Genomic DNA, 20,493 nt, shown 5'->3' with positions numbered 1-20,493 from the left:
CACTCTAGGGAGTCCAGGCTTAAATTGCTTTCACTGCTTCATGTGGCACAGCTTCGCCAATCCTTCCCCAATTGGCCTCTCTTTATGGAGGCCTCTTCCCCAACAGCAATTTTGCTGTGCAGTTCAGGGACCAATTGAAACCAGAGTGAGCAACTTCAGCAGGCCTGGATCCAATTCTCTGTCATTGGGACCTGTCCAGGGACTGTGTGGATAGCTAAAACTGCCTGCTTTTTTTTCCTTTAAACAAATCTGTTTTTGAAAAATGTTTAATTTTTTATGTCAGACATTACACAGGACTCCACAATCTATTTAAAAGGTGAATTGACACTCCAGGAGGGTTTCAGGGGAGTAAGTTCACCATTTTTTGTCATTGAAAAGTACATTTGGAGGAATTTGGAGGGTTTGCAATTGCTGCTCTCAAACATCTGTATTGTACTCCCTAAAGAGAAAGAACCAACTTCATAATGTTTCTCTTCTCACGGCAATGTGGTAGAGGCATAATTAACTCTGATGCATGTGCTATGAATATGTTGAACAGATCATTAGTTGGCTTGCCTAAGCTTTTGTTAATATGGGACAGGAATTGTATGTCTCTCCAGATGTTGTTAAGCTGCAGCTCCCAGTATTCCTCTCTGTGGGCTATGTCCTAGGGCTATTAGGAGCTGCCTTTCAATAGCATTAGGAAGGCTGTATAATTCCTATCCCTGTTTTAAGAGAGGATATTTATAAACATAAGGATAGTTCTTATGCTCAGAACATGATATTGCAGATATTTCAGGAAACTATCAGGGAGACCCAGAAGTCAAGAAAGCCAGCAAATTTTATTAGCCGGCTGGCTTCAGAGGAATAACTTCCAAAAGCTGAAGCCCTGATCACCAGGTAAAATTCCCTTTTATACCGATTCAAATAAAGAACTCTTAAGCTATACAGTCGGCCCTTCTTATGTGCGGATTTGCCATCCGCGGATTTGAGCATCCGCGGATGGCAAACCCGGGAGTTGTTCCCAATGGCTGCGTGCGTGCATGCACACCACCATTGGGAACAAAAGTCCCTGGCCTCCCTTCCTCTCCTCTCCTCCCTTCTCTCCCTCGCTTCCCTCCTTCCTACCTCCTTCCCTCCCTTCCCTCCCTCTTACTTACCTTTGGGGCCGAGTGCCGGTGCTGGAGGCCTGGGAGGCCTCCGGCGTGGCTGCTTGGCCTCCTGACTGCTGCAGCAAAAGCAGGGTGGTGGTGGCTGGCGGTGGCAGAGGCCAAGCCTCGGCCTCCTCGCCGCCACCGCAGAAGGGCCTGATGGTGGTGTTGGAGGCCTCTGGGCCCCAACAGCACAGCCACCGGGCCTTTCCTGCAGTGGCGGCGAGGAGGCTGAGTCGCCACGCTGGAAGTCTTCAAGGCCTCCAGCGCCAACACCCGGCCTCCTGGAGCCTCCGCTACTGCAGAAGGGCCGGATACCGCTGTTGGAGGCCAAGAGGCCCCCAGCACCGACATCCAGCCCTTCCGTGGTGGCAGCAGCAGCAGCGGTGAGGCCGAGTGGCAGTGTGGGAGGCCTTGAAGGCCTCTGGCACTGCTGCGCTCTGCCTCCGGTGGCAGCAGTGGCAAGGAGGCAGAGCGCAGAAGTGCCAGAGGCCTTCAAGGCTTCCTGCACCGTCACCTGGCATCCTCGCCATCGCAGAAGGGCCAGCTGTTGGTGCTGGAGGCCTTTTGGCCTCCAACACCGGTATCTGGTCCTTCTGTGGCGGTGGAGGCTCCAGGAGGCCGAGTGCCGTCGCTGGAGGCCTTGAAGACCTCTGATGTGGCGACTCGGCCTCCTTACCGCCGCCACGGGAAAGGCCCAGTGGCGGTGCTGTTGGGGCCAAGAGGCCTCCAACACCGCCATTGGGCCCTTCTGTGGCGACAGCGAGAAGGCCGAGGCTTGGCCGCCGCCACACCCGGCTTTTGCTGCAGCGGCGAGGAGGCCAAGCAGCCACACTAGAGGCCTCCCAGGCCTCCAGCACTGGCACTCGGCCCAAAAGGTAAGTAAGAGGGAGGGAAAGGAGGGAGGGAGGGAGGCAGGGAGGAGGGAAGCTAGGGAGGGAAGGGAGGAGAGGAAGGGAGGCCAGGGACTTTTGTTCCCAATGGCGGCGTGCGTGCACTGGGAACAAATGGGACTTGAGCATACGTGGATTTTGGTATACGCGGGAGGAGGGGGGTCTGGAACGGATCCCCCGCGTATACCAAGGGCCCACTGTACATTGATTAGTACATAGAATTTAAACCTAGGTACATTTCGTTCACTCATTGGTTACAGAAAAGTATATAGTTTGAAGCCCTCCTTATCAGGACTGTTTTCATTCACTGTCCCAGCATGGCATTCCAGCATCCCTTATTTTGGCTAATTGCAGACATCTGGGCACTACTTTGAACCATAAACAAGCCCTAGATGTCATGAAATAGCCATACAAAGATCTCTCTGCCCTGTTTGGTTATCTTTCACAAGAACAGTCCCCCTATTTCATATCCAGGCATTTTAGCTGTTTAACATATTAGCTATTTCTAAAAATCAATTTTATTATTTTTTTACCCTCCTCAATGGGCTTTGCCATAATTTCTTTTCTCATAAAAGGATACTAAAAGTATCATATCCCCACCCCCACCTTGGCTGCATCTGCACTGCAGAAATAATCCAGTTTCATACCACTTTAACTGTCATGGTTCGATGCTGTGGAATTCTGGGGTTTGTAGTTTGTTGTGGCACCAGAGCCCTCTGACAGAGAAGGCTAAATGTCTACCAAAAACTACAGTTCCCAGAATTCTGTAGCATTGAGTCATGGCAGTTAAAGTGGTATCACACTGAATTCTTTCTGCAGTGTGGATGCTGCCATTATGAAATTATTTATTTTATTTTATTTTAGTCCTTCCTTTCTCCCAAACAAGGACTCAAGCAGCTGTCAGGACAGATGCATACCAAAGTGAAGAACTTCAACAATTAATAGTAAAATACTCAAGCAAGTCTTTGTTTTTTGGTCTGAACAGAAGTGTGTGTGTATTGGTGTTGTGTGTCTTCAAACCATTTCTGACTTAAAGCAACGCTAAGGTCAACCTATTACAGGATTTTCTGGGTCTGAAGGTGTGAACTCACCCAAGGTCACTCAGTGAGTGGGTTTCCAAGGCTGAGTGGGGAGCAGGGAGTTGAACTTGGGTTTTAGGGTTGTAGCCCAATGCTCAAACCACTATACCACACTGCTTTCTCTCATTCAAATATATATATATATATGGTAGATAGATCAGTGACGTTGTTTGGATTTTTTGCAGGGTACAACAGACTCTTCTTCACTGGAAACTTTCACAGACCATTTGACTCAGTAAGCTTGGAAATCTGTTCTTAAATGTTTATATTAATATTTTGAAGTATTTACTCTGAAAAATTATGTCTTCAGATTTTTCCTCAATGGTATTCCTTTAAGAGCACACAGTGGCTGTGTGTCTAAGCTGGATTCGTGGGATATTCTCTGTCATTTGAGATTAATTTAGTCAACATGCTTCTGGAGAAAGAGACTTCTTCAGAATGGAGCACTTTCCCCATCTTCTTTAGCTCATAGAGCTAAAAAGGTGAAGAGGTGAATGGAGTTGCAGTCTAACAATATCTGCAGGGCCACACATTCTCTACCCCTAAACCATAACAAAGGTCTAAAAGAACATTTCTAAATTAAAGATTTTAAATCATAATGCATTCAGTTTATTTAGATTTTTCTTATGTCTGAAAACTTTTTTCTCCTTTTAACAGTAGATTTAGGCTTACTTTTTCTGTCAGGAAACTCATGGAATCATATTTTAGGTTATAAATTTTAAAAAGCAAAAGAAAAGTAGCTGATGGTCTATATAAGTATGATTTAAGGACAAAACCCAGTTTAATAATCTGTTTCTTATACTGGAGACAAATGCAAAAAATAAGAGATGGACATCTCCCTCGTCCCACTCAGAACAGAATAGCATGGAAATTAAGTTTCTGAAATGGAAATTTCTGATATTGACAAGAAGGGACTAAAAGTGTTAGGGAACCAGTCAGAAGATTTGTACAGTAAGAATGCACAATGTTTTAATGTTTTAAATTTTAAATCAGTTCAATCTAATGAAAATTGGAGTCTGAAAATTCACAGCAAAATAAACCAAACTTATTTTAATTCTGCAATAGTTCAGTAGTAATGTACTGAACGTACCAGAGGGGAAAGAGAGTATTTTGAATTAATTATTTTAAAAGGCACACACCACCGTACTGTGAATTTGCTTTGTATTTTGTGATGAAAACTAGCAATTAGGTTTAAGCCAGTAAGTCCCAGATTTAAAGAGTTGCACAGATCAGCCACAGCTCTCCAAAAAGGCAAGGGCCTGCCAATGTGGAGCAAGAAGGAGCAAATTTGCCCTGCCCTGCCATCTCAGACTTTTGCTTCTCCAAGGCTAATAGTGGAGTTGGTCCTGAAGTGGGTCTACCAGGAGCCCTGGTGGCACAGTAGTTAAAATCCTGTTGTGAGATCTGGGGTCAGAACTAAGTTTCAAAAATAAAAAGTCCTTTGCTTGAACAGAATGTTTATTGAGAAACTCAAGCAGAAGCATCCATTAACACGTTTAAGCAGTCTCTGAAGAATCAAAATCTTTCCCCCAGTTAACTATCTATTCACTCCTCCCCTTTCTCTCCCCTTCAGCCATCCCAGTTGCCCCCAGTTGCCAAGGTTCTCGTTGCCTTCTTCATACACCCCTCCCCCTGGGGCATGTCTGCAACTCTGAGTTCACATTCCAGTCAGATAATAACCTCCACAACTGCTTCCCCCCCCCCCCCAACCGTTCTAGAAACTACTACCCTTACCATCCACTTTGAACTACCAACATTTTTGAACTTACCAACCCAATTACCATTCTGGATGAACCACGGAAGCTGGTTCTGACACCTGTACTGTAGCCACTCACTCCCAAATCATAAGGTTGTGAGTTCAATACCAGCCAGGACCTCAGGGTCGACTCAGCCTGGCATCCTACTGAGGTTGCTAAAATGAGTACCAAGCTTGTTGGGGCAATTAGCTTACATATTGTAAACTGCTTAGGGAGTGCTTAAGTGCACTGATAATCATATAGAAATGTACTTGCTATTGCTATGTTGTGATCTGATACATTGTGTTGGAAGTACTTATCAAGCACTATAACAATCTTTGCAATGTGGTAATAAATATGGTTTCCTTCAGAAATGCTAGAAATGTTCATGTTCTTAGAAATTTGCATTTGTCGATTGATCTACTAGCAGTGTGGTCTAGCAACTTTTCATGACTCTTTTATAATTGTTAAGAAAATTAATTCCTCATTCTCTTATATACTTTTAGCTCACCATATTCATCTAACTCCTACTTAATAAAAAAAGAGTTGGAGGACACCATAGGAGATTCTACTGGACTGGAGAATGAACGGCAAATTTACAAAAATGTTTTGGAAGGAGGTGATATCCCACTGCAAGGGTTGAGTGGTCTCAAGCGACCCTCCAGTTCAGCTTCCACTAAAGGTAGATCAGCAAATCAACCACCATAGTGTTTCTTCACCTACTAATTATTGGTAGTAAAACTTTGCGATTGGGTTAGATTGTTTTGTGTTACTATTTACATGTACAGCGGGCCCTTACCTTATGTGGGGGATCCATTTTGGACCCCCTCCCCCCACTTAAGGCAAAAATCATATATGCTGGAGTCCCATTGACTATAGTGGGGCTTGGGCTCGTGATGTACACACCATTCATTGTATTGCAGCACGGGTTTAGCGTAAGCTGAAAGCCACGTATGGTTTGACGATGTATGGCACAGGCACACTGTATTTGAAACAACAGTACTAGTAATGTCTTTAAAACATCAACTTCACTTGATACTGCGTCTGATGGGTATCATTTTTAATGCTTCCTCATATTATTTTCAGATAAAATATTAGCACTTTGGAGGAAGGTTTTCTGCTTGCAGGCTTTTTAAAAGAAAAATAGTAAATGCAATAAATGTAGTAATTGACAGTGGGAAAAGATATCACTTATTTTATTATTTCTTTGAGTTTCTCACATTCTGCTGCATGCATAGATCAGGCTAGAATATGTCTGGAAATCCAGAAATTCCATAATGTTTGGTTTCATGGTCAGGAGTTGTATAAATCCAATAATAAGAAAATACACACAGTTACTAGACAACACACAGTTGTCTACTCTGTTTTTCAAAATTTAAGACCAAATACACAAATACAACTGCACAAGAAAAGATATTAATCCACTGTTATCTGTTCTTTTCAGGATTTAAGACCAAATTTTGAACCCAAACACCAAGGAAGCATGTCTTACCATTAATGTTTGGGGTGAGGAGGAAGGGGGAGGTATCAAAGTTGTCACTAGCTGAGTATTTGTCCAAGCTTTAGGGGGTGTTGTCTGCCATTCTTCTAAACTTTTTAATTGCCTTATTTCCTCCTCTTTCCAAATATAGACTGATTATGCTTCCTTTGACTCTTGCTCATGGTTGCCTCATCACATCATTTTCTTTTCTTCTCATTTCCTAACATTCTTGCAACAGCGTATTCTTTTCCAGTAGTCAGCTCACTTCAGCCCATCATCCTGCTGGTCTATAGTTTCCTAAACTGGAAACTTGGAATTTTCTGTCTGCTGAATTGCATTCTTTATGGCTGTCTATGTTGATATAATCAAATTAGATGCCAATAATAATATTAGTTGCATTTTTTAAAAAGTAGTAGCAGTTGCATAATGACATACAGAATAATAAAATAGTGAAATATATCATATGATACAGCACAAATCTGACTAATATAAATGTTTTGTTTACATGAAATTGATATAGCAATTGTTAAGACTGTTGTTATGTGCCTTCAAATCATTTCCAACTTACAGTGACTCTAAAGTGACCTGTCACATGGTTTTCTGGGGCTGAGTGTGTGTGACTCTCCTAAGGTCACCTAGTTGGTTTTCATGGCCAAGCAAGGAATCAAACCCTGATCTCCAGAGTTATAATCCAATGATCAAACCACCATGTTGATTACTCACTAAAAAATTTACATCTTTCAATAAAGAATTAAGGACATGCTGACCAAGCATATCCATAAGCCGCTTATTGTAGTAGGACGTATTGCACACTACTTATGGATTTTTTTGAGCTGTTGCTTGCAATAGTAAAACATTAGAACTGAAATATAACTTAGCACTGAAGTTGAACACAATTATTTGAATGCTTGACAACTTGCTTCTATTCTTTTTACCTTTTTGCTGTTACTTTCCAAACTTAACCAAATAAAATAGCATTTATTTATTTAAAAGTGCAAACCTCTACAGTTCTGTTCACAGATAATTTTTGTTGAATTCAAAGGAATTTATGAGGTTGCATATTTTGTAGAGTGGAAGCAACAGCCTGCAGGTTCGCAAGTAACATTTCATTAGGGAGGAGGGAAAGGCAGATGATTTTCAGTTTTCTGGAGTTACTTTTAGAATGTTCTTGCAGATAGTATCTAATTACAAAGTCTGTTAACTTTAAATATGAATAATGTGTTGACTTCTGTATTGAGCCAGGATATCCTGGTACTGAGCCATGATATCTTGATCTGTTCCTGCTAACTTTTGCATTTGACAAGGTTGCAAATTTTACTTACTACCCAATTGTTTCAAATGTAATGTACAAAACTCTTTGGGAAACTGAGAGCCTAACAAGTCTTATTTGAACAGAAGTATTCAACCATGCAGATAGCAAGATTTTCTTCTTCATTATCAATTTTTAAAGTTTAGAAGCCTTAATTTTAAATATGTAAAATCTCTGAAGCTGTCCCTTGCAAATACATGGATTGCCTGAACCTGAAGTTATGTCACTTTTGAGTGACTGAAATTGTATTCTCTTATGCTACTTTTTCTTTCATTGGAAAAGAAATAAAACCTTAACGAGAAAGTTTGCATGCTCTTACATCTAACAACAGTTAATACAGTGTTCCTATTCATGTACAAGAGTGTTGCATGAAAGGTAAACCAGATCAGATTACAAGCTTCTGCTGATTATCACATGAGCCCTTAATAATCCTAATCTATTTCAGATTTCTGAAATAGTATGCCTGTATTAGCACCTGCCCATCAAAAAGCTGAGTCAAGCTGACCTTTTCCTTTTTATCTAGAAGCTCCTCTGACGTTGTGGCATCTGCCTTCTTCCTTAACATTAGCTGTTCCGTGCACTTCAGCAGCACGGCCCGGCTACTTCATTGCTTTCTTGCATTCCCTTTTGAATCTTGGCTTTCTCAGGATTGTGTTATGTGAAACCAGCATGTCATTTCCCACCCACCCCCATTTATCAACAGCTTTGCCACACTTGAGCTAACAGGTTTTGTTTATTTTATTCTGCATGCTTTCCAGTGGATCGTAAAGGTGGGAATGCTCATACGATTGCATCCTCTTCAGTTAATAGCCGAACCGTTAACTCTAGTAATGCCGGTCAACTAGGTCAGTTGTGTAAATATAAGAAACCATTGTCTGCTGCAAAAGTCTGCATTGCTGAAATTCTTCCCTCTAAATTCAAACCCAAGCTTGCTACTCCACGTATTCCTAGGCAAGACAAAAAAGATCTTTTACCTCATGAAAAAACACAAAGCTGTGAAAATCTCCATAGCTCATTTGGCTTTTTTGGGAACAAGAAAGACTCCATCGTAGATGTAGACACAAATTTTGAGAATATCCTAATGAAATCTAAGCAGCAGTTGGCTGCAAAATCCACCAGCACCCAGAGTCTGAAAGAATGTGGCTCATCCAGCTTCAGGAAAGGATATATGCTTGGTTCTCAGAAGAATGGGATGGAGTTTACCATGCTGTATAAAGACATGCACCATATCAATCGCTCTGGAATCCAGTTGGGCATTGTTTCATCCTGCAGTGTGAAGGAAATTGCATCCCATTTTGAGAGTGAATTTAAGGACAAGAGAGAACCCAGCTCCAGCCCCAGCCCTAGCCAAGAAAACTTGGAGCAGATTCCCAAGCACACTGTCTCTTCCCGCATCACTGCCTTTGAGCTACTCATCCAGAGATCTTTGTCAATGCCTGCTCTCAATTTCTCCAATTCCCATATCAAATCTCCAACTCCTAGTCTCTCAAACAGCTGCTTAAGTTCAGTGTATTCAGCTGAATACCAGTTGGATTTGTCCAAGCCAATTCAGGAAGAAAAGAAAATTGCTAACCTAGCTGATACACCATCCCATTCTTGTAGCAATATAGAGGATACATCATCAGAGTTTAGTGACATGCCCCCAATGGAGACACTATTGGCTTCCTCGGATGAGATAGATCTCATGTCTAATAGATCCAATGACAGTGGTGGTTATAGTAGCAACATCCCTCAGAAATACAAAGTAAACAAGTGCAAAGGATCATGCCCAGCTTCCTACACAAGGTTTACAACTATTCGGAGACATGAACAGCAGCAGCCTGCCCGAGGGGATGTTGAAGGAGAAAAACATCTACTCCCCAGAAATGTCTACCTTATGAGCCCTCTTCCCTTCAGGTTGAAAAGGCCCTTGCAAAGCACTTCCAGAAAGACTCCTCCTCTACCTGGACTAGAAGCCCTGCTGGCATACAGCTGTGAAACCCAAAATAATCTTGCTTCTTCAAGGGGAAGCCACAGGGATAACCCATTCTTCTATGAGTTGCGTGTCCAGCAGAAGCCTCCAGCCCCAAAGCGCCTCTCTTCCTATGACATTGTCAAAAGGTTAAGCCACTTCTTGGAAATGGAAACTTGGCAAAATAGTAATGTTCCCCTATTGGACTTTCCAGATGTGTTTAATAGTGGGAATGTACCTTACAAGTTGGACACAAACAACAATCCACAAAGAGAACTCAGGACATACCCTGGAGGTGGCATTTTTGTGTACTTTACTAGTGTTATTTCATCTGTCTCTCTCTTTGCTATCCTTTCATTTTTTACCCCTTGCCTCACATTTCATTTCCAGTGTGTCTCTTATGCATTCTGTTTGCATTTCAGGACTTGACTGAACTTTTCAGTAGTAATTTCTGCTGCATTCTAATCACCAGTTGAAACAGGTTGATTTAAAAAGGCACTATTTAGGGTGTGAATTATTTATGGAAAACAACATAAATCCATGTGATTTGCATTTCCAAGGAACTAAATTAATAAACCCAGTTTACTGGTAGAGCAGTCATTCAGGTTCTTGGTGTGTGTCTTTGCATGTATGTGCATATGTGTGCGTGCGTGCAAATGTGCATGTTCACATATGTGCATTTTTATCTTTGCATGCAGTTATGCAACTTTTCTCAATGGCACCACATTAAATCATATTTGGCAACCAACAAATACGTTCATTAAATCATTTGGTTGCTTTCATGGGCTTGGATTTTGTGTTGTTACTTACTTCAGCATTATTATCTGCTTCAGCCTTTAAATCCAGAAGAAAAAAAAAGTTACCAATAGTTGATTACAAATTGATTGGTAGCACTGAAGCTTTTTTTCTATTTCTTTCCTCGTTTTCTTGTTCTTCTGGTCAAATCAGTTTGTTTTTAAATGACCTTGTATTGTTTTAAAGTAGATTCAGAATCACCAAGACATTTTCCACCACTTGATTACATGGAGAGTCCTGAAGATATTTTCCACAGACGCCACAGTGATAAAGAGGTAATCTGTCCTAGAATAATCAGTAATATTTCTTCAGAGAATTAATGCAATGGTTGGAATAGAGTTTGAACCAAGATTATCTTTTGAATTGGAATCTAATGAATGACCTTGGTAGTTTTTAGTGGGTGCTGGCAAAAGTAAGGAGTATAGATCTCTACAATAATTATGTTAATACTTTAAAACATTATTTCACTTTTAACCATTCAGTTTGGTAATTTGGTACCAATCAATTTGAGATTAAGGTGTGTTTTTAATTGAATTAATTTTAATTTTTAATTAAATTAGAACAGTGTAAGAAAAAAAAATACAAACAGCTTTGATTAATGGGCTTAACAATTATGGATGGTCCTACTAGCCAAGCCAAGAATGTTGTCTATATGGGTCTTTTTTCTCCCTTTTATTTTAATCGTCAATAGCATGTCTGTTATGTACTTACCTAGGAATAACCTTCATTTAACACAGTTGGACTCAGCTCAGGCCTTGTCTGCATCGGCCAAAAGGCCCATTTCCTCCCTGTTTTGGGATTGTCCTGTTTGGATGATACATCATGGCCCAAACACTGGCTCTAGTGTGGGCAGTTTGGACAATGTCCGGCATGTCCCACACCAGAACCGGACATAATAGGGTTAAAACAAATTAAAATAACTTACCTGTTTCTCTGGATCCTCCTAAAAGATCCAGAGTCCTATGTTTCTGTGCTGCAGCAGCTGTCTACCACGGCATCCCACTGGGCGACACAGAATATGTGCTGTCTCCATGGGTCACTCATTCTGAGGTCAGAATGAGGCACTCAGTATGTGACTGTCATTGGGTATTTCATTCTGGCTTCAGGTGTGAGTGACCCATGGTGGCAGCGGACATGCCAGGAGGCCCAGAAGAATGCCTGTGCATACAGCCACCATGGCACAAAAACAGAGGCCAAGATAATGGGGCAGAACAGGGCAGCTGTGGGGCCAGGATACTCCAGGCTGCCCTTAGAGTATCTGACCAATGCAGACAAGGCCTTAGTCACAAGTAGCCACACATAGGTTTGGGTTTGTGGTTCCTCCCCTTTCCTAGCTCTAAATTTGGAGTTGCAAGTCAGGAGCCCAATGTAAGTGGTAGAATTAAGGGTCCAGCTCGTCTTTCTTGCCTTGCAATGGTGGGATGTGAGTGGAATTGTTGAATTCTGTTGGTCACTGATATGAAGACCACTTTGGGAGAGCATGTGTAAAAAGACTGGGAACATTGTGTTATCTAATGGTGAAACCTGACTTATTTGCATGTTTAACTGCAGAAAATTTATATCAAGGTAGAAACAATAGTTCCCCTCCCCCCTCTTCTTTTATGCTGGTTCCCTGTACCATAAATGTTCTCGCTTACTCGTTTGTGAAAAGCAGCGGGTAAACCACTATATCATTATGTTTGTGAATGTCGTTGTTTTGGAAAAATGGGCCAATGAAGCAGCAGGGAGTCTATACACAAAGATAAATGTAAATGCCTCTTTAGTATTTGCTGCATCCTTTGAAACGTTTTGAGGAAAATAAAGAAAAAGAATCTATTTCTCTTTGCACTTGTTACTTTGTTTTTGATAATCCCCACCCGTACCCCCATGGCTTGGTTATATGATTGCATAATGCAGTCTTTGGGTTGGGTTAAACAGTGAGATAAATGAGAGTTGAAGTGTGCTATTAAAAAGACTGGCATGGCTGTTGATTTTTGTAGTGTCTGAGTAAAAGTATAAAACCAGAAATGTTACCTTGCTCCTGCTTGAGATTGAAGGTTTATTGAACTCAACATTTTTTTTTCAAATATAGCTATCCAGATACCTCTGGGACACACATAAGTAGGGCTTGCAGACAACAGCCTTCTTCTATCAAGGCCCTAGTGTGTGGTGTACAGAGGTATATTATCTATAAACACAAAGGTTATATTTATTTCTCTCAATTCTCCACATTGCAACTTGTTGCACAGAAAAAATAATTTCAGGGTCCTAGCCTGTCACGTGCCCTTCCAGGCTTTCTTTTCAAAGGCTTCCTTGCTTTTTTTGGCAAGCCCTTTACATTATCACTCCTTTTCCAGCAAGTGACTCATGTCTTTGCAAGATGAGCACACTGTCTGGTGTTTAACTGTTTGAAGGCACACTGAGCACCTTTTTTTTCTAGCTGTAACCAAGACTTTCTGCCAAGAAGTCTTGGACTGAGTAATATACCTGGAAACTGCCCCAAGAGACTTCCATGCCCAACATTATCCCTCCCCCACCCCACCCTCTGGTTTTTCTGTGGTAGGGACCAGCTCAGAGTGACCAGATGCCCTCCTTTTCCAGGACATGGCCTACATTTCAGCCTTCTGTCCAGGATTCTATGATCCTTTGATTCTAGGAATTCCACAATGCTTCATTTTGATCCTAAGAAGCAGGAATTTATATTTATATGAGTGTTGTGAGCTTTTATTTGGTAATGTTCTACAGTTTTCTTGAATGTCCTACATGTTGAGGTGCTTTGTCCTCCTTTGGGGTTATGACATCTGGTCACTCTGGGGCAGCTAGGAGAGAGGTTGGTTGGCTCCAACCCTCGCCAATCTGCCAGAGGTTTGGGTTTTGTCAGTTTTGCTCTGGATGGTCCCAGTCTTTCCAGACCAGACAACACCCAGCCCTCCTCCCTGCTTTGAGGCTGAGGAGATGGACTGTGAAGAAGCTGCAACTTCAAAGTCTCTTCCCTTCCCCACCACCATTAGTCATCATTCTTTACCCACTAAACATGTTCAGTCCTCACTGAGTAGTTTTTGGCAGATTCACCTCCCAGAAACCATGGCACTTCCCCAGTGCCTCCCTCTTGTAGTGCTGCTTTGGCTTCATAAGCAACATCACTCATATCCTGGACACTGGAAATACAGGAAATAACAAGGATAATCATCATTTTAAAAAAAATCACCTAGGTTTGTGATCATCCCTATAAAAGATTATATTTTGCCATGTCTTTATTCTGCAGAATTCTTGGAAGTGTAGTCAGTCTGTCAGCATACAATAATTAATAATGTGCTCTTTTCTGAACTTTCTCTGTTACACTGGAAATCGGTGTGGGGTGGGTCTAGTTGTGGTGAGGTTTTTTGTTTGTTTGTTTGTTTGCTAATAATCTGTTGGCAATTTCCAAGTGCCATAAACTAGATTATTTATTGCCCATTTTATGCAATTTTATGGCAGAAACTTTTAGAGGACCAGAGACGGCTTAAACGTGAGCAAGAAGAGGCTGATATTGCAGCTAGAAGGCACACAGGGGTCATTCCTACGCATCATCAATTTATCACTAATGAGCGGTTTGGGGATCTTCTAATTGTAGACGATACAGCAAAAAGGAAATCTGGGTCAGAGGTCTGTTGTGGTTGCCTCAATCTGCTGCTTGACCCAATTCATATTTGCCTCTCATAGTGTTGTGCTTTTAGGCCACCATTAGCTATTCAAGGTGTTGATTTTTATTTTCCCTCATTCTCGCTTGACCTAGAAACTGCTTTTGATGTTGTTAAAATGAATTAATAACTCTATCCAAAAAAAAAAAAGCATGCCTGCTGAGGATTGCTAGTGCACCACTCTGATGCATGCCTTTAAAGTATCTGTTATTTTTACAACAAATCAGAAGACATTTGCTTCATCTTTCTCAGTACTTAATGCTTCATTCTCTCCTTGTAATGTGACTTCTGCTTTAAAACGTTATCGTCTTTATTGCCTGACTATGTGATTCTCTTATAGTGGATTGAACCCTAGATGGTTTACTTCTCTCTTTGCTTTCTTTTTGTCTACATGTCAGATGAAAAAAATAATGTTATTTCTGCATATGTAATTTAGTTAAAAAAGAAAAAGAAAAGGCAAAAGAGACAAAAGGTGGGAGAGGTCCCCCCCCCAGAGGTCATATTTCTCAAGAATATGAATCCTTGTTGTAGCCTTTCCACCTACCCCTCCCAGTAACTTTTGCTGTTACCATGAGATCAGTTCCTCCCTTCTTTCTTTATATGCTGTGAGGCTTTTTAATGCTCAGCGTTATTTTAAGACAGGAGTAGGACTCATGAACTACAACTTCCAGCAGCCCTTATGAGCAGAATCAAGTATATGAAATGCAGCAGTCCAACATCATGTGGCAGGCCACATATTTCATACGACTGCTTTAAAATACATCTTTCTTGGGAATAGACTTGCTGACTGTGCAGTGTTCATTGCTGTCTCCAGTTTCTAGAAAAAAATTATGAGAAATACCCCTGGAATATTTTTATTAGCCTCAAAAAAAAAAAAAATCCTTGAAAGTTGTTACCTGTTCAGCAAAATGATGTTGAGCAGGTAACAACTTTTGGGGCCCATTCGCACTGCACAGTTATAGCACTATTACAGTGGTACCCCGGGTTACGAAAATAATTCGTTCCGCCGCTGCGTTCGTAACCCGAAATCCTTCGTAAGCCGAAAAAGCCATAGGCGCTAATGGGGAAAAGCCGCGATTTCGTGCGAAAAAGCGCCGAAAAGCACCAAAAATTTTTTTGTAACCCGAAATAACCTTCGTAACCCGGAACAGTTTTTTTCTATGGATTTTTTTCGTAACCCGGAAATTTCGTAAGGCGGCGCATTCGTATCCCGGGGTACCACTGTATTCCACTTTAACTGCTATGGAATCCTGGGACTCTTGGTTGGCTGCAACACTAGAGCTCTCTGGCTGAGAATTCTAAATGCTTCTCTCTAACTTCAAATCCCAGGATTCCATAGGGCAGAACCATAGTGGTTAAAGTGCAATAATAGTATTATAATACTAAAGTATGAATGGGCCCCAAGTCTATTTCATTGGCTAATAAGAATTTTTCATACATTTACTCAATAGATACTAGCAATGGTGGTACCACTGTGAAGGTTGAGAACATATGTGTCTGGTTTTGTTTTGTTTTGGAGACAGCCCATGATGCAGTCTAAAAATGCCAGTATCCATCTCTCTTTTATCCGGGCTAAAATATTCTTTATTTTTTCCTCAGAACTATACAAGGCCTTTGAATGTTATCATTCTTTTCCCTCCTCCATTTTGTCTCTATTTTGCCAATCAGTAAAACAAAATGGATCATTCCGATCTGTTTAGGTGTGTAGCTTGCTTTGAGTGAGTGCTTCCACAGCTGTAAAAGTTTCAGTGCTGTACTAGAATGGACTACATGTTGTCTAAGTCTAAGGCACAATGATACACATATCAGTGGTGATTTCACTCTACATGCTATGGATTACTGGAGTGGTGTCACTGGAGTTATTCTAATTTATTTTCAGAAGCAATCTTTTGCTACAAAGCATGGATTGCAGCCGCTCTATCAGCAAACCCAACAAATCTGCGCTTTTAAAATAAGCTAAAAACATTTTTTTTCACTTGTGTCCTTTCCCTAACCCAACTTATCACTGGTAAGGGCCTTACATCCTGTGAGGACTCTCCAGTTATTTAAGAGTTTAAGAGATTATCTGAAGCAATAGTTTGCAACATGTTTAGCCCCCTCCACCATCTGTGTGGCTGGGATTTCCCTACCAGTTCTGATCATGTGCTAAGGACTTGGTCATTGTTTTAAATGTACTGTTTTCAACTTCTAGATGAGAGCTGCCAGAGCAAAGTTTGACTTTAAAGCCCAGACGCTAAAGTGAGTATACATGGTCAATTGCTTTTCTTCTCATGGGTCCCATACAGACAGGCCAAAATAAAGCTGCTTTAGGACACTTTGGAGGTATGCTATTTATATGATGCATGCATCCTAAGAGTCCGGAAGCCACACCAAATCCACGATCTACTGTAGTCCTAAGGACTAGAGTGCAGCTTTGGGACTCTTAGGATGCATGCATCATTTAAACAGCATACCTCCAAAGTGTCCCAAAGCAGCTTTATTTTGGCCTGTCTGTATGGAGCTATGGAAAGGACCCTGCCTTATGTTCCACTAACCGAGTTTCTCTGATTCAGATCAGAGCCCTTGATGGAGAAAAGTTTTTTACATAAATCATAAACTGTTGAGGGTTTCATAGTCAAAATGTCTAATTTCTAATGGAATTGGTAATAAAACATTTTAAAATTATAGTACTTAGTACTTAGATGGGCAAAGTGTGGTGCTCCAGATGTAGTTGAACTGCAACCACTGTAAATCCCAGGTGGCATAGCCAATGATGAGGAATGCTGGGAAATGTAGTGCAGAAATATCTGGAGGGTGACACATTGCCCACTCATACCTCAGAAATTAGGAATATGCATATTTCTGTGTTTTCTTACTTATATTTAACATAAACATACAATTGTTGCAAATAATTAACACATAGTTTATATGTTGTGAACAGAGAACTGCCACTACAGAAAGGAGATATTGTTTACATTTGTAAGCAGATTGATCAGAATTGGTATGAAGGAGAACACCATGGCAGAGTGGGCATCTTTCCACAATCATATGTGGAGGTACTTGTTTTGTTCTTACCTTTAGCCAATGCTGCGAGTCTTCCTTGCATTCTTATAACTGCCTTTTGTTTTTGTTTTTGTTTATAGCTTCTTCCTCCCAGAGAAAAACCTCAACCTAAGAAAACCTCACAATTGCATGTCTTGGAATATGGAGATGCAGTTGCCAAGTTCAGTTTCAATGGTGACACTCAAGTGGAGATGTCCTTCAAAAAGGTACAGATGATGTAGTCTGTGAATCAAGATTTTATTTGCTTTAAAAAAAAAGCTTCCTGGATGGTGGGTAATGAAAGTAATGCAAGTCAGATTTTGCAGAAGGATTGTATTGTTCTTAAAGAATTCTTAAGGAAAAACTTCCCTTCCTGGGCCTAGGGATCCTATCGCTTGTACCTCTATTTTCTCTAGATTCAGTCTGAGTTTGTTTTCCTTCATCCAGCCCATTACCGACTCAAGGCAGGCATTCAGAGGAGAGATGCTATCTTTGGTCACTGCAAGAGTCGGAAGCATAGAGAAACATATTTGGGTGTCATCAGCGTACTGATTACATTGCTCCCCATGCCTCTGGATGATCTCTCCCAGCGGCTTCATGTAAATATTAAACAGCATGGGGACAGAATGGCGCCCTGAGGGATGCTGTCCCCTAGCCTCACCATCTGGAATCTACCCGAGAGGTAGGAACGGAACCACTGGAGCACAGTGCCCCCCGATATCTAACTCTCTCAGGCATTCCAGAAGAATACCATGGTCTATGGTATCAAATGCTGCTGAGATGTCCAAGAGCACCAGCAGGGTCACACTTCCCCTGTCGTTGCCCAGACGGAGATCATTGACCAAAGCGACCATGGCAGTCTCAACTCTGTATCCCACCCTGAAGCCGGTTTGAAATGGGTCTAGATAATCGGTTTCATCCAAGACGTCTTGAAGTTGGAAAGCAACTGCCCTCTCGATCACCTTGCCCAACAATGGTCTGTAGTTATTTCTTATCAAAGGGTCCAGGGAGAGTTTTTTCAAAAGTGGTTTAACCACGGCTTGTTTGAGCTTAGATGGAAATTTCCCCTCCCTAAGGGATGCATTGATTATAGCCTGAAGTAATGTTGTTACTGCATCCCCTCCTTGAGCAGTCAACCAGGATGGGCAAGGATCAAGAGGGCATGTTCTCTTCCTAACACAACCAAGAAGCTTGTCCACTTCATCAGTATTTACAAACTCAGTGATCCAGTCAAACATAGTCCATGGAGTCACTGGACATCTTTCTCATAGTTTCTGTTGTAATACTGGCATCAAGATCATCTCTTATCCGAGAGATTTTATTTGCAAAGAAGTCATTGAATAGGTCACAGCAGGCTTTTGTTGATTCTAGAAGAGGGTTCAGGGTGGGAGGCAGTTGGGTTAGCTCTTTAACCACCTTGAACAGCAATCCTGGACGAGACTCCACTGATGCAATATGAGCAGCATAAACGAGTTCTTTGCTGTGTCAATTGCACTCCATAGGAGTCAAGGAGAGCCCTATGGTGTGTCTTGTTGGATAAGCTGTGATGTTTCCACCAGTAGCGCTCTAGTCGTCGCACGGCTCACTTCATTTTCTGAAGATCTTGAGTGTACCATTGTTTCTTCTTAGAAGCGAGCCGGAAAGGACGCTCGAGAGTGATAATGTCTATAGCCCTGGTAAGATCGTTATTCCAGGTATCAACCAAGGTTTCGACAGAATCGCCGTCGTTCCCAGCCATAGAACCCTCTAGGGTTTGGGTTCCATCAGCCTTCGAGGGTGGACCATTCTCCCATTGCCTCACACTGTTTCAATTAGCATACCGCTATTAGAATATGTTATATTATAATTTCTCCCTTCTATAATTCTAGCTCTTTTCCCTTTCCCACCTTCCCCCAGCCCAAGATACAACAACAAGAATACTATCAATATAAGAGAAATCAGAGTTAGTACAGTAGATGGTGTCTGGTCTGATTTCTGGTTCTCAGTGGATCATTTCAGGATTGTAAGCAGAGATTTTTGCTTATAAACAACTCTTATTATCATATGTGGTTGGAGTGTATTGAAGCGTCTCAATTCTGGAATCTTATTCATGCCAAAATTCAAGATATTATGCAAATCAAATTTGAATTAAACCCTAAACTATTTTTACTAAATCTTACAGAAGATATAAAAGGAAAACTAAACCAAGAAGAAGAAGGTGTTATTTTGTATTTGGTTACGGCAGCTTGCCTGATATTTGCTAGATATTGTAAGATAATAAGCATGGATTTATTTGAAGAATGGATTATGAAAGTACAGTATATGATTTATCTATAATGGACAAGTTGACAATGGTGATAAATGGGAAAACGGAGCAACAATTTCTGAGGAAATGGGAAAAGGTTACCATATATACTCGACTATAAGTCGAAAAATGTATGCCTCAAAATGAGCTTCAAAATCCCAGGGTAGACGTATATAAGGGTCAAGACGGTAATCCCCATCGCAGCCGCCAGGAGGAAGTGGAGAGAGATGCTGCTGGCTGCTGCAAGGGGCTGGCGTGGGCTGGAAGAGAAAAGATGGCTGGCGGAGGCCCATGGCACTGCCACTCTTCTGGCCTCACTACAGCCCGAGGAGGATGTGCCCTTGAAGGAGGAGGAAAGGGAGAGGAGAGCCCCTTGGGGAGGGAGATGGCCTCTCTTGAAGCCAAGCTCCAGCAACCCCTTCCTTTGTTGTTGTTGTTGTGTGCCTTCAAGTCCTTTTGGACCTGGGGTTTTCTTGGTCCTTCTATCCTCCTCTTCCTCCCCTCCTCCTTCCTCCTGCTGCTGCTCCCCTTCTCCTTCTTTCTCCTCCTTTCCCCCTTTCTCCTTCTTTTTCTCCTTTTCTTCTTCCTCCTCCTCCTCCCTCCCCTCCAGGCTGTGTGTGTGTGTGTGTGTGTGTGCTGGAGCATGGAGGGCTTTTTGGGGCTTGCCTTGGGTGGGTGCCATCGGGCCCTGGCTACAGGAGGCCCAGAGCCCTCCCTTCTGTTGGGACCCTGCTCTTCTCCCCCTCCCACTTTACCCCAAGGTGGGTCCCTCCAACAAGCCCCCAGGGAGGCTCTTCCCAGGGGTTGGGCACTTCCTGTGTTGTGGGCTACAAGCTTTGTTCAAAAGGGGGTTGCCATTGCCTTCCTCTGTGGCTGAGACAGTGTGACTTCGGGGTGTGTGTGTGTGCCTACAAGGGGATTTCTCGGGAGCTTTGTTCAGAGAAGGTTTACCTTTGCCTTCTTCTGAGGCTGAGAGTGTGTGACTTTCCCAAAGGTTTTCTTGGAAGATTTGTTCAGAGGGGGTTGGCCTTTACCTTCCGTTAAGGTGACTAGCCCAGTGGGGTTTTTTAATGCCCAAGCAAGGGATTGAAGCCCGCTGCCTCCTGCTGCACTTCCTGACATGCATTTAACCTCAGAGATCTCCATGTCTTTCAAT

General features: G+C 42.0%; 1 protein-coding gene across 21 annotated transcripts in view; it reads left to right on the top strand.

Annotated features, from left to right (window-relative positions):
• The window catches only part of SORBS1 (sorbin and SH3 domain containing 1), a 204,043-nt gene that overhangs the window by 143,518 nt on the left and 40,032 nt on the right, over positions 1–20,493 (top strand). For 9 of the 21 annotated variants that reach the window (XM_042457340.1, XM_042457338.1, XM_042457336.1 and 6 more), the window contains 8 exons: positions 3,288–3,337; positions 5,345–5,520; positions 8,386–8,397; positions 10,563–10,648; positions 13,830–13,997; positions 16,224–16,270; positions 16,953–17,067; positions 17,155–17,280. In XM_042457340.1, the coding sequence (XP_042313274.1) occupies positions 3,288–3,337; positions 5,345–5,520; positions 8,386–8,397; positions 10,563–10,648; positions 13,830–13,997; positions 16,224–16,270; positions 16,953–17,067; positions 17,155–17,280 (780 nt within the window). Of the gene's footprint in view, positions 1–3,287; positions 3,338–5,344; positions 5,521–8,385; positions 8,398–10,559; positions 10,649–13,829; positions 13,998–16,223; positions 16,271–16,952; positions 17,068–17,154; positions 17,281–20,493 lie in introns of all 21 variants that reach the window. The other 12 variants (XM_042457331.1, XM_042457346.1, XM_042457347.1 and 9 more) reach the window with 4 other exon arrangements.

Source organism: Sceloporus undulatus, chromosome 3 (genome assembly GCF_019175285.1).
Source record: "Sceloporus undulatus isolate JIND9_A2432 ecotype Alabama chromosome 3, SceUnd_v1.1, whole genome shotgun sequence".
NCBI classification, from domain to species: Eukaryota; Metazoa; Chordata; class Lepidosauria; order Squamata; family Phrynosomatidae; genus Sceloporus; species Sceloporus undulatus.
Note: the sequence above shows the minus strand (reverse complement) of the source record. Positions and strands in the feature narration are given on the sequence as shown.